General features: G+C 43.6%; 1 protein-coding gene across 1 annotated transcript in view; it reads right to left on the bottom strand.

Annotated features, from left to right (window-relative positions):
- LOC139649978 (drebrin) overlaps positions 1–13,603 on the bottom strand; it is a 35,082-nt gene that overhangs the window by 13,967 nt on the left and 7,512 nt on the right. The window contains exons 2-3 of the mRNA XM_071526501.1: positions 739–794; positions 360–472 (exon numbers count right to left, since the gene is read on the bottom strand). Coding sequence (XP_071382602.1) covers positions 360–472; positions 739–794 — 169 coding nt within the window. The remainder of the gene's footprint in view (positions 1–359; positions 473–738; positions 795–13,603) is intronic.

The raw sequence follows: 13,603 nt of genomic DNA, 5'->3' as shown, positions 1-13,603 counted from the left end.
ATTTTCCCACATGTCAGATGCCAAATAAGCCGCTGTCAAAGCAAAACTATAGAATGTGAATAAGCCATTTATCTTAGGCTTTTCTCCAAAGCGTTTTATAGTTCACTGAGTGCAAGCATTTTTCTCTATGTGGCCCCTCAAGATGTTGAACCCATGATCTTGGAGCTGCTAGATAAATACTTATATTAGCTGTCTATAAGTGGGTGCAAGTGTGTGTGTGTGTGCGTGTGTGTATCTGCATGTTTGTGTGCGTATGCTTGCATATGTTAATTTGTGTGTGCCATGCATGTATGTGCTTTTCTATGTTTCCTAAGCATTACTCGAACAAGCTAAGCCCCGCAAGCCTGTCTGCCACTCACCCAGCTGATCATAGCAATGCGGGGGCCTCCTGTCTCTGCCGTTCCCACTCTGCACAGTCCGTACTGGGGCTTGGAGATATGAAACTTCCCTGCCAGCTCTGCCACACCACCCACTGTTAAAGAAGAGACAGAGAGTGAGAGAGAGTGAAGGTAGAAGGAACAACGGAGAAACAAGGACGGATAGAGAGCAAAACCTCTACTTTTTCTCTAAATATCAAACTGTGAGAACATTAAAACATTCCCTAACAATAAGAGAACAATGACTGCCTTTCAATTCGGACCAAAGTGAAGCAGCTGAGTAGTTTCATTCCTTGTGGTGCTTAAATATTTAAAACTTGCATTCCTGAAACAAAAAACACTCCACATATGTCTGCCTTACCTCCCGAGTCGGCCAGTTTAAGCTTGTTGCTGACTCCATCATATGTGAACAGCGCCCTGTGGACACACAGACACACACACAGGTCAGCTACTGAGAAATACGGGTGACAAGGAAATGACAGATAGATTGGCAATGCTGAGTGTAGAGAAATAAACACAGAGTAGATAGAGCACAGACGGAATATTCTGGACACAAGTACAGCTCGTTTAACAATGTCCAAGCGTTATGGCACATCCAAAAAATTCATTTGCAAGCATAAACATGTGGACAGCTGGGTACGCCATGTGTTCAGTCTATCAATGTGCACGGACACACACACACACACACACACACACACGCACAGACAAAGCCGGATGTTTTACTGCGCATACTTGGTCTAAATCCCTACAAGCTTCCCCACGGTGTGAAGCATCTCCACAATGCACCGACAAAAATGAATTCTCTTCCACTCTGACATGCACTTGTTCTCTCTGTTCTTCTTCTTTCTCTCATTCCTTCCTTTCTATCTCTTCCTGTCCTTCAGCCCTTGTTAGTCAGAAGCCCTACGTGCGTAAAACAGGGAAGCACTCAGCAGCACAATAACCTTCATTCATAGCGTTCGTCCCACAGATGGATGACTCTCACCTGAATGTTAAATATATGCAGCCAGTGCTGTTCACAGCTACAGAGTTTCTGAGATTTAGCAGGAGAAAACCTGTCCTACCGCACCCTTCAGTCAATCAAACCGTAGGTCACTGTAACAACTCAGGAATTCATGATGCTTGTTCCCATGAAACCATTGAAATACAACTCTGCTGTCAAATATGCTCAGTAAGTACAAAGTGACTGTTTTGAGGTGGAAGCATATCATTAAATATCACCACAAAATGGTCAGCATGTTGAATGGATGTTATCAAACAAATCAAATCAAGCAGTAAATAATGGGAGTCTTACTTTGCCATCGTATACTTCTTTCTGATCAGCTGTATACAAGGTCAAGAAATACCAAAACTCCAAAATGATATCCATATGCTGCTTAATGTGACACGCTCCTAACATGGTCCTGATTCACTTGTGTGTTCGGAGCACACTGGGGGTAAATGTGTGTGAATGTGTGTGACTTTACCAGCTGACTTGCAGAGAGAAGAATTGGCGAAGTTCTGTAGGCCTGATCTGTGTGTGTGTGTGTGTGTGTGTGTAAATTTCTCTCTGTAGGACTCCTGGGGGTGTGTCAATAACATCTGGAGCTGGGTAGCCAGAGCATAAGGCCACGAGTAGCTATTACAATGGGCCAAAGGTGAGCTGTGTGTGTGTGTGTGTGTGTGAGAGAGAGAGAGAGAGAGAGAGAGAGAGAGAGAGTCTGTGTATGTGTGTCTACGGGTGTATATATGACAGGCATCTGCACAGTTGTGTGCATCGTTCACCCATTTTTTTCAGCATCACTTCATGGTCGTGAGCAGCAAGTTATTATGTTTAAACTGCATTGCATATTTGTGACTAGAATGTGTCTGCACTATCTGACATGGTCTTTGGACTTTATTCTACCTAACCCTCTGCACTGCAAAAAATTTTCATCTTAACAACTTTAATACTCAGCCTTAAAACTTTATTTTCCTTAAAAGTAGTGGAAAAAATCAGCCCATGGGATGAGATAATTTCACTCAGTTGTTACAATGGATATTTTCTTTGCAGTGTAAAGACACTGACCTCTCCACCTCATCTATACAAACACCAGCAGCTTGGCACACAGGCTGACAGCAGGCCAACTAACTCAGTTAACATCTCTGAATCACTCTGTTATTACTGCTGGTACAACTGGTCTCTGTCAGTCCAAAAAACAGAGAGAAACAAGAATCACTCAGTGTGTGTGTGTGTGTGTGTGTGTGCGTGTGTATGCGTGGGTTTGTAGATATGTGTGTGTGTCTGTGTGTGTGTGTGTGTGTGTGTGTGTGTGATGAGGACACAATAACCATATTGTGTTCCCTGTTGTGCAAGCAGTGCGCTGGCTCAGCGTGTGATGAGGCAGGTTGACACTGATCTCTCTCCTGTCTCTGCCCTTAATGTGTGTGTGTGTGTGTGTGTGTGTGTGTGTGTGTGTGTGTGTGTGTGTGTGTGTGTGTGTGTATGTGTGTATGAGTTACCCTATACTCAAGTCTTACGTTGATTACTGTTTACTGTAGATCCATCCTGTTATCAAGTATAACCAAGTGTCGAACAACTATCTATGCGCCTATGTCCCATTTTTTCATAAGATCAGGTCAGAATGTAATAATGCATGTCTTAGAGAAATTCTCCAGGGCTTTCCAGCATTAGGTGAGCTTTGTGTCAACTGGATCATTCACATATCTCTTCTTATTCTAGCCACATCCAGAGCTTAGGCACCGATCCATGTCCACTGTGATTAGTCCTCCAGACATTCCTAAAGGTCAGCGTTCACAAGCAGTCGGGGTCAAAGGTCACTGTGCCTCTGAAGGAGTCTTAATTGCATGCACAAATTCTCCACCCACAGGGGACAGGCATGCACATGAGGATACACTGTGCTATGGGAGACTCTTTGTTCTGCCAATGCTTTCACTAAGATGGAGTTTTCAAAGATCTCATATTCAGGCATTTTTATCCCAGGACTAAGCTTGATCCCTGTCTCGGAACATTACACGGCCAGGGGGGCACAGTTTCAATAATTTGAAACCAAAACAAGAAAAGGTCAAAATCAATTAAATCTGCCTTTATTTGTTTTGTTTGATGAATGTGTAGGACAGGATGGACTAGGATGTGCAGCTACATATGTGTTTCATGGGTGGCAACAGGGTGTCAATGGTGTAGCGAGTAGGGAGACAGTTCTTCAAACGGAAGGTCAAGGTTCAAGCCCCCATCACAGCAAGCGTTCTGCCAGAGTGTCCTTGAGCAAGACAGTGAATCCATAACAGCCCCAGGATCGCTGTTCTGCAGCTGAGCCTGAGCTCTGACCTCCCCGTCACTCACCATGTTTTGATGCTGGTCATCATTCTCCTCATCTTGAGCATTATCACCACTTTTAATATTTACTTGCCTTGGCTCTGAGCATCAGTTGGCACGGCAGCACACTCACCATCTCTATCGTCACTACTGGTGCCAGCGGTGGAGCTAACGTTTACTTCACTAGAGCTGGCTGAGGTTGGAGGCAGAGGTAATATTGCTAGCAGCAAACACTCAAAGCAGCTGATTCTTTGATGAGAAAAGTTGTCAACAAATGTTCTTTTTTTTTTCCTTTATTTTTTGAGTGAGTTTTACTTCTCTTGAAACAACTGGTGCAGCAGCAAAGAAAATGAGCTTAAACTCAAGTGGCAATATCAGGCTAGAAGTCAAGTGGAACAGTCCACTATCCTGACTGAGTAGGGGGGGTGGCCATGATTCAAGATTAAAATCATTTTATTGCAATAACAGGAGGGGTGTTTTTCACTAAGTATATTTCTTTTAAATTAATTACATGATATTCTTGTCTTTTGTAGGGCCCTCTGGGGCCTAAGGCAGTTGCCTACCTTTGCCTAATGGTATGACTGTCTCAGAGAGCAGAGAGCAGTGTTTGATGGGGTATCTACTAGGAATCAGCAGCAGAGGCAGAGCCATTGGTCTTCTCCCCCCTCTCTTCACACATGTGGGTTTCCTGAGAGCTCCACTGACTGATGAGAAAAACAGATTCACTCATCTCTGTACTACAGCCCACCTCCAAACCCAGCCAGCTATGAGCTCAGCTCTGAGGGAGGGAGGGACGGAGGGAGGGACAGAGGGAGGGGGGGAGGGGGGGGAGGGACAGAGGGAGGGAGGGTGGGAGAGGGAGAAGGATGAAGAGAAGAGAAGAGAAGAGAAGAGAGGAGAAGAGAAGAGAAGAGAAGAGAAGAGAAGAGAAGAAGAGGAATTTAGGGAAAGAGGCCATTATTAAGGGGAGAGAGGGTAGGGCATGCAAAGGGGAGAGGGAGAAGAAAAGAGGAGAAGAAAAAACAATGATGTCATGATCTGAAACAACATCAGGTTTTTTGGGGGTTTTTTGTGGAAGCAATTAAAAATGAGATTTGAAATCTGTGCATCATTACTGCAGCCAGCCACTGTAACCTCAGTGCAGCCATAAACAAATAAGTAGGCATTCATGTCAGAGCAGGCAGAGACACACACACACACACACGCACAAACACATGTATGCACACACAACACAGGGCTGAGCCAGTAACAACAGGGATGGTTTGCTTTGGACTGCGAGAGCCGCTGTAGTACTTCCAAACACGCTATGCTCTACCATTTCAAAGATGAACATAACATAAGCAGATGGTGCGCTGTACTGGAGAAAGCTTAGATCTTACTTATTCAGGCATTTCACAACACCACGCTATACTCTCAACCATTTCACTGGTTTGAGTGTGGTAATACGCAGGAAATACTTGAACACGATGTACTCACTTGTCTCGTATTCTAACTTCCAAACAGACTTTGGCGGCCATAATCTTCTTTCCTTGTACTCTCATCCAATTTTGTTTTGAAGTTCTTGGTGTATGCATTAGACTGTACTTGTACATTTACATTATAATCATCAGGATCAACTAATAAGAATATGGCTTTGAGTCCCATCTGCGGATACCTCACTATATAGCGCATATACATATATAGACATGTACAGAGTCTTGCAATAACCATTTCTCTTGTCCCCCCTTTCACTGCTATCTCACCATCTTTCCCACTCTAATTTCATTATTCTGACCCTTGTCTACTACAAAGTATATTTCTTTCCCTCCTCCTTTCCATCTTCCTTTAAATCCTGTAACACAACATTTACCTTTCACACAGTAAAGCAATATCTCATCCTCATCTATTCTCCCTCGACTCCACACTTCCTATCCTCTGTGTCTTTCTGACAGGAAGATCTTGCGGGCCCACGGGTCGTTTATTCATTCCATCTTTGCCAGCGGGGGAGATATGAGAGATGTGCGCTGATGCACGCTGTTGGGATATGATAAAGTGCACATGAAGAGAAAGATACGAGAAAATGGATGGGAGGCTGGGAGCTTTCACCGGGATATACTGCCCAGATTAAGCTCTCCATGAGACATCTAAAGACATCGCCTCGTCCTCTCTCTCTTTGTCTGTGTCTCTCTCTCACACAGACACACACCATCTTGCTCCCATGGCATGCCTGCGCTTTGGCTATGGCAAGTCATCTGTCAAGACCTGTGGTTTTAACTACTGGTATCTGTTTGGCAATCTCTTGAATACGAGTTATTTCCTTCTCTCGCTTCTTTCCATCACATTCCTCCTTTCATTCCGTGTGCCTGTCCACGAGCCCCTTTCTGTTCAATTCATTTTCCATCATACGTTTTTGCCCCCCCTCCTGCAATGCACCCCCTCCTCCCCCTCATCTCAGCCCCCCTCACTCCTTCCTCTTGGCTCAGTGCTGACCTGGGCTCCTAGAGCTATTTTTAGCCCGTCTCTCTGTCTACCTCTCTGTCTGTTGGAGTCGGGAGCTCAGAGACATCCCCACAGCACACAGCGCTCATTTCCTCTCTCCAAACATGGGCAAAAGCAGCCCAGCCAGACTGCTGCTGCTGAAAAAGTCAACTGTTTTTTGGGGGATTTTTTCCCTGTCCAGTATGTTACTCATATAGAGTCCATGCAGTGACCCCAGTGGTACATGCATTCCTCCATCCGTCTGGTCTGGCCTGCACAGACGTTACTGCTGGTAACCAGGCAGGACGGGATGGGGCAAAAACGTGTGGTGGGATTGGAGATTTAGGGTTTGAGGTAGAGGTAGAGGTAGAGGTAGAGGTAGAGAGCGATAGAAAGAGAGAGAGAGAGAGAGAGAGAGAGAGAGAGAGAGGGAGAGAGAGTGAGAGAGAGAGAGTGAGAGAGACAGTGACAGAGACTGAGTAAGGCACTCCATTTGTCTGAATTGTACACACTTAAAAAGGATGTGTTACTTTTTCTGTGTCATCTGTGTCTTCGTTTGGACAACACACACTATGTATATGTAAATGACAGCACATTTTAACACCACATGTGTTGTTATTAACATATCTTGTGTTGAAAAGTAACACAAGTGTGTGTTGTCCTGAAGAAGACACACACAGATGTGTTAAAAATGACACATCCTTTTTATGAGTGATATATACATGGTGGAACTGTGTCTCTAAGGTGATGCATGAGCCATCACAAAACATCATGACTGAAAAACCTGGCCTTGTGTTTGTGTGTTTAAACCACAAACACGTTCCATTGCAATGAGTGGTAAAACATGTTGCTAGGAAGCGCACACACCTTTGAAAACTTTGGAAAATGAACAGCTGGCTGTTTCATGAACTGTTTGATGTTACTGGTTACAAAACTCACACAATATGGCCGTAACGCTGAATACACTGTCAAGCATTGTGTTCATCCACTACACACTGTACTTTAGCCTAGCTTATAAACCATGGGTTAATATTACATGTGGTGTAATATCGACATCATTGTAAATGAGGGCAACCTCAATGGTTATTCGAGTTTAAATAAAGGTTTGAAATGAAATGAAATGAAATGAAATGAAATATCAACAATCATTACTATTCCTTTACAACAGGTTCCCAGGTTCAACCAAAAATCACTGCAGTGTTTTCCTCTTTGCCCCCTCAGTAGGTGATGAAAGGTGGATGTCAAAGGGATAGACTGCTGCTGAGGGATGGTGTTTACGTGAAAACCTCTCTGTGCTCATTAAACTCCTACGACAGAGCTGACCCGGCTCCAGAGCACTGCTGGGAGGAGACAGACTGGGAGAAAGAGAGACAAAAAGAGAGAAAGGGACAGAAAGAAAGAAAGAATCTTTCCTTGAAATCAGGTAAGGAAATAGAGAAGTTGCAAAGTAAATAGATGCAAGGGACATACTATAAAGTAAGGCAGAAGTGCACAAAAAGGGGCGAGCCTTGGTCCTCATACTCATCTCTTACTGTAGAGCAGTGGGCTGAAAACACAGTAATCCTCATACAGACCGAGCAGCAGGACACATAATGAGAGCTGGTGAGCAGGAGGGGAATGAGACACAGCACAAAAAGACTCCCAGCGGACAACTCGAAATGATATAAATTGCACCGTATTTTCCTACTTAGCACTAATGAGATGTATCTCAATTATTCATTGCAGATTTTGGAAAGTAAGTGAGGAGAAATAGCAATTTATCTGTCATTTGAACATATCGCTTGCTGAAAAACTATGGTGATGCACTGAAGAAGTCACAAAGCAGAGACACAACTACAACTGAAAACACTGAAAATAAGAGGGCTAAGATAGCTGGAGTACAAGGGACAGAAAGCACAGCTCAGGGGGCGTCTTTGGGGGCCAGTGGAGATGTGGGATGAAGTCAAATATAGTCAAGCCAAGCAGCCCCAAGCAGTACTGCGGTTTACCGAGTAAGGTGTAATATCCCTCTACTGTCATTTCAGCTGCAGCTCCTCTCCCACTGAGCGGAGCGGATTCCAGGAAGGCCCCATGAGAGAGCCACTGGAGCTGTTATGTAAATGGATTCAAAACAGGAGTTGAGATACAGGAATGATACAGCAGAGGTTTGAGTTAGACCGAGTGAACTGAGCTGAACTGATCTAATTCACTTCACCTCATTTCCCTTATTTGGCCAAATCACTCTTGATGCCAGATTAATGAACAGAAGCGTGCGTTCTCATTACGCAACACTAACATTTTCAAACCCCAAACTGCTAAATGTCCACCATATCTTGTCCGGTCTATTCTAAGTGTATGGTTGTGATGGAGGTAAAGCTGGCTCGGGGAAATAGCTTAAGTAAAGCTCTGCTCTGTGGGTATGATGTCTGCTGCTGATGGTAGTGCCTGGCACAGTACCCTTGACCCAGTAACAGCACCGTGCCAAGTACCAATCAACAGCGTTTACACTAGCCAAACAAGCTCTCAGGATATCCTACTGGACACACACACACACACATACATTCACATACACAGTTTAATTCACCCAGTGCTTCACATCCAATAAAGCCTAAAATTAGGTTTATTAAGTAATAGTGGTGCCACTCTAGACTGAAAGCTTATATCTGCCTAGAGTGTTTTCCCAGAATAGACATTCTCTGTTATTTTCCGTTTCGATTATAAGTACGATACAACATGAGAAACATTCTGTAAAACATTCTGTAAAACCTGCTGCTTCACTGGGATTTCACTCATGAATAAAAAAAGGTTTCATTGCTCCTAATGGTTGTGAATCAATAGGAATGACTAGAAAAGCTTGTCCCTCATACAGCAAACCTCTGTTATTGTGCTGATGTACTAATACTCTTTACTATTACGATTGCCATGACAGTGATGGAGTCAGGAATAAGGCAATAGCACTGAGAGCTTAACAACAAAATGCTGATTGTCTAAATTCCTTATCAAAAAAAAAATCGAACCATATCAAGGGAAGACTAGCAAAGTCAGTAGTTCCTTTGTTACCCACTGAAGAGTCCAAGTGGCTCCACAGAAACCCAAGTAATGAAAAAGCCACAGCTTGCTTCAGTGCTTCAAATAGTTCTGAAAACTTTGACAGTCTGACTACAGGATGTTGACTAAGATCCTCTTCCACTGGCAGTGCACAAAGTCATTTTTTTTTTATTTCCTTTGGTTTTGTGTCCTTACTTTCGTTTTCTCACATTTTTATAACTATTCATGCAAGAACAACGTATATATTTCTACAGAATGTAGTAAGTATTGTAGCCAAAATGAACCTTTATACTCTGTTGATGGTGGAGTAATATTCAGAGTAGTGACAAAGCATGTTTCATTTAAACACAGCTATGTGCACAGTGATGCAGATTTGAATCAGAACTTGAATGCCTATTTGACCCATCTGAATGCTTGGTCAGATCTACCCAGTGTGTAACACTGACTGATGTGTATACTTCACTGCAGACCACAGTATGTGACAAAGCACTGACTACAGAGAGTCTGGCTCTGTCTGGGTGGAGGACACAGCGGACTCCCCTGGGAGACTATTACAGACCAGTGAAGCTATTTGGCCTGTGAGAGGAGAGAAGAAACAACGGGACAAATGGCAGAAATAACAGGGGCTCAGTTAAGGGGTAGAGAAAAGAAGACAGTAGAGAACAAAAATACAATAGAAAGAGAACAGAGAGGGTAGCAAAATGAGCACAATAAAAAATGTAGGAAAATTGAGTGAGGGTTTTGAAAAAAAAAAGAGTGCATACAATATGGGGGGGGGGGGTAGCGAGGGGCAGAGGGAGAGAGTGGATGGAATGCTGAAAGGAGGAGGAGAGGGACGGAAATTTCTGTTCTCAGCAAAACATGGAGCCAGAGAAGTTTAGAATATGACAAACTAAACAAATAAGTAATTAAATCACTGCCAAGGATCACCGAGAGAGAACAGCTCTCTCTGTGCTGAACCAGATGGAAAAGAGAGGGGGATGGAGAAAGAGAGAGTGAGAGAGAAAGAGAAAGAGAGAAACAAAGAAAGAGTGCTGCAATATAGTGGTGGTCATTTCACAATGTCTTGAGAGTGTCTATGACTAAACTTCTGATGAACAGCCACAAACCGGCTCATAAGCACAACAGGAGGAGAACAGCACTAGTTGTCAGGTGATTAATTGTGTGGCAGTTGATGCAGTGGTGTGTTGAACGGCCAACAGTTGGTCTAGTGTTAAAGCTATGAGCTAATCCACAGATAACCTTAGGCACTTGTTGCGTAAACCGAGCTCTACATGTACTAATTACTTAGCTACCACATTGCTCTCTCGGTAATCTAATCCTAACCACTAAGTGTGGCAAGTGAGTGTGTGTGTGTGTGCCTCTGTCAGGCTGCCTGAACACAGAATATGAAAGTAAAATGCATCACTATATCATGGCAGGCCACACTGTTTTCTAAACCTCAGACAGGCCAACCCATAGAGTCTGATAAGCAAGTCAGGCTGACGGGTTTTAGAAGAGATTCACAGAAACAATATCCTTCCTTTCAAAGCTAGATGAGATATTTCAATTCAGAGGGAGGAAGCAGTCTAGACCTCCCCCGTTGTGTGATGTGTGTGTTTGTGTGTGTGTGTGTGTGTGTTTGAACAGGAGGTGATAACAGAGAGGATGCAGGCATGTTTGCACTCAAAGGTCCAATTCAGCTTGTTGAAACTTACTTGCTCACACACAAAATGAATCAACACTGTGCAACCATATTTTATATTTATTTTTTTTCCACTGAGGGATTGGGGTGGGTGGGTGGGTGGGGGGGTGTTCTATACTGCCAATGTTTGTTTTTATTTTGTAAACTGAAAATCTATAAATAAAGTGTTTAAAAAAAAATGAATCAACACTGGATAGCAATGTAGCAAAGTAAAGTAGTGGATCACACATATTAAGTTTTTTACATATTATATTGTAAGTTTACAGTAGAAAAGGTCAATGTGCTGATGGTTCATTTCCAACATAACTGCAGAGGTTAAGATTATCAAAAACTGCTCTCTAATAAAAAAAAGTTTATGATAAAGTATGTTCCCATGTGAATATTGACTAGAATATGTAGAATTAAATTTACTCTCTCTTCAGTGTGAAGGTGTCCACACTGTGCATTAAGCGGTTCAGCGAAGCACAGCTCATTATAGCTTTTTACTCAAAAGTGCAGCCAAAATAAGCTACGGCCTTATCAGCAGTCCAACCCAATACTCTTGCCGATTAAGATAAGACTGTAGTGCCTCGGGCCAAAAGAGGGGCCAATTCAGTGCTGAGAGAGGGTCTATGAGAAGACGGGTACATGAGGTTCAATGATGAGTGTGTGTGTGTGTATGTGTGCTTAAATGAAGGATGGGGTACATAGAGAGGGTGTTCGCGTGAGGAGGGATACATTCTGGCAAGAAAAAAAGTGAAGGTGCTACTCAAATGTTGGGTTCACACTGGGGAAAACGATGAGAAACACCAGGGGATGCATAGAGGTATAAATGGGGAGGTTGAGAGTGGAATGACACACAATGGGACACAGCCAGAGTGTATAGAGGGTTGCCAAGGGGGCAGAAGAGTATGTGTTTATGGGGGGCAAGTGCCTCGATGGAAGTATTACAGAGGGATTGTTATAGGTCTGTATGGGGTAAATTGTTATGACTCTTAGGGGGAACCCTTACAGAGAGGTATACAGTGTGTTCAGAGGGTAACAGAGGGAGAGAGGAGAGGAGAGGAGAGGAATGAGTGATGCTAATCGAGCCCCTCCAAAGTAGAGGTCCACTGGGATCGCTCTGGCATTTCCTGTCCATGCTGTCCCACACTGCTACACACACACACACACACACACACACACACACACACACACACTTATTATGCGAGCATTAAAAACATGCTGGCATCTTATCTTCAGCCATTTCCTTAAATTAAACAAAGCAAACTCTCTCAAGTATCCCATATCCACTTAGCCCGTCCTTTCTGCTGCCCGTCTCGGCTCTTTGATCTACCTCAGTCCTCTTCACCTCTCCACCTGTCCTCTCATCTTTCCCTTCTCTTTCACTCTCTCCAGCTCCATCGCTTACTTCGATCATTCTCGGGTTCTACTTTTGTATCTTTTCAACAGCCTCTTGTCTAAACCGCCCCTGTGAAACCTGTCGTCCATCTCACCAACGCCTCCTCTTCCCTTTCATCTGTCATTCTTTCTCATCTCTTTATTCCTCTATTTCTTAGCAAGTGTCCCTGCCCCTTCATTTCACACACACACACACACCCTCCTCCCTGCCTCTCAGTCCCTCTCCACTCATCTCCTCCCTTTCATTCAGACTCTCTTAACAAACAACAACCTAGCTTTCCCACCAGGGTAGTCAGGACAACAGAGCACCCCCCGCCCCCCTCCCCATCCATCCACAACCCAATCCCACCACCACCAGCGAACAAACAAGACAGGAGAAAGGAAAACAGAGTTGGGTCCCTGCATCCAGTGTGACTTTGCTGCAGACGCTAATAGTTAACCCTCAGAATGTCATGACATCACTGTCTGCCTTGTTGCCATGGTGCTGCGACACTAAATCACTCAGCAACTCCGCAAACACAGCTGATGATCCCTCACAGTGTTGGACGGGACCACTTTGGGAAAGAGAGGAGCAGAGGGGTGTGTCATTGTTATTGAATTATGTGTGTGTGTGTATGTGTGTGTGTCTGTGTGTATTTGCATGTGTGCATGCACATGTGCAGGCAATATGTGTGTGTCAGGGAATGCGTCTGATGATCTCATAGCTGTGTAATTAAGAGCAAAATTACAATTAAATGTTATGGTGTGTGGAGAGATTCGTGGCTGTCAAATGTTGCTAGTGTTGTGCTTGGCACGCTCAGAAAGAGACGAGCCAAAACAAAACATGACGGGGCCCTCCGTGTTTCGGCATGCACTTGGTTAGAGGCCTCGCATCACTCCTTTCACAATATTCATTCAAGCTCTTCATTTATGTGGTTCTGCCTAATCCAATGGCTCGGAAAACAAGATGTCCGACTCGCACAAACCAGAGTGGAGAAAAAAAAAGTTGGGCTTTAAAACGCATCCTAACTTTTAGCAAATGAAAGTAAGAATTCAAATTCAATTTATCATCTTACTCAGAAAAATAAGTTGAAGTATGTGTTTTGCTGCAACCAATGTCTAGAAACATTGTTTTCATTATTATTTTAATAACATCATATACTTGATTTATTTCTGACAATACTGTGAATCTTTACTTCCTGGATTTGATGCATTTGCTGTTGAAACAGGATGGTGGGGGCGGGGCATAATGCAGTGAGGGATCATTCAAAAGTCTAAACCAATGGAATATGAGTCAGGAAGAGAAAGGCAAAAATCTGATGGTTGTATTTTTTAGAAACTTACATTTACGCCTATTGGTGCAGCATGAGGTCGCCACCAAAGATACTTTGTTTTCCAGGAAGC

The sequence above is a fragment of the Centroberyx affinis genome, unplaced genomic scaffold (assembly GCF_046629955.1).
Source record: "Centroberyx affinis isolate AG114_WGS23_722 - 3 ecotype Tasmania unplaced genomic scaffold, CSIRO-AGI_Caff_v1 ptg001415l_1, whole genome shotgun sequence".
In the NCBI taxonomy this organism is placed as follows: domain Eukaryota; kingdom Metazoa; phylum Chordata; class Actinopteri; order Beryciformes; family Berycidae; genus Centroberyx; species Centroberyx affinis.
Note: the sequence above shows the minus strand (reverse complement) of the source record. Positions and strands in the feature narration are given on the sequence as shown.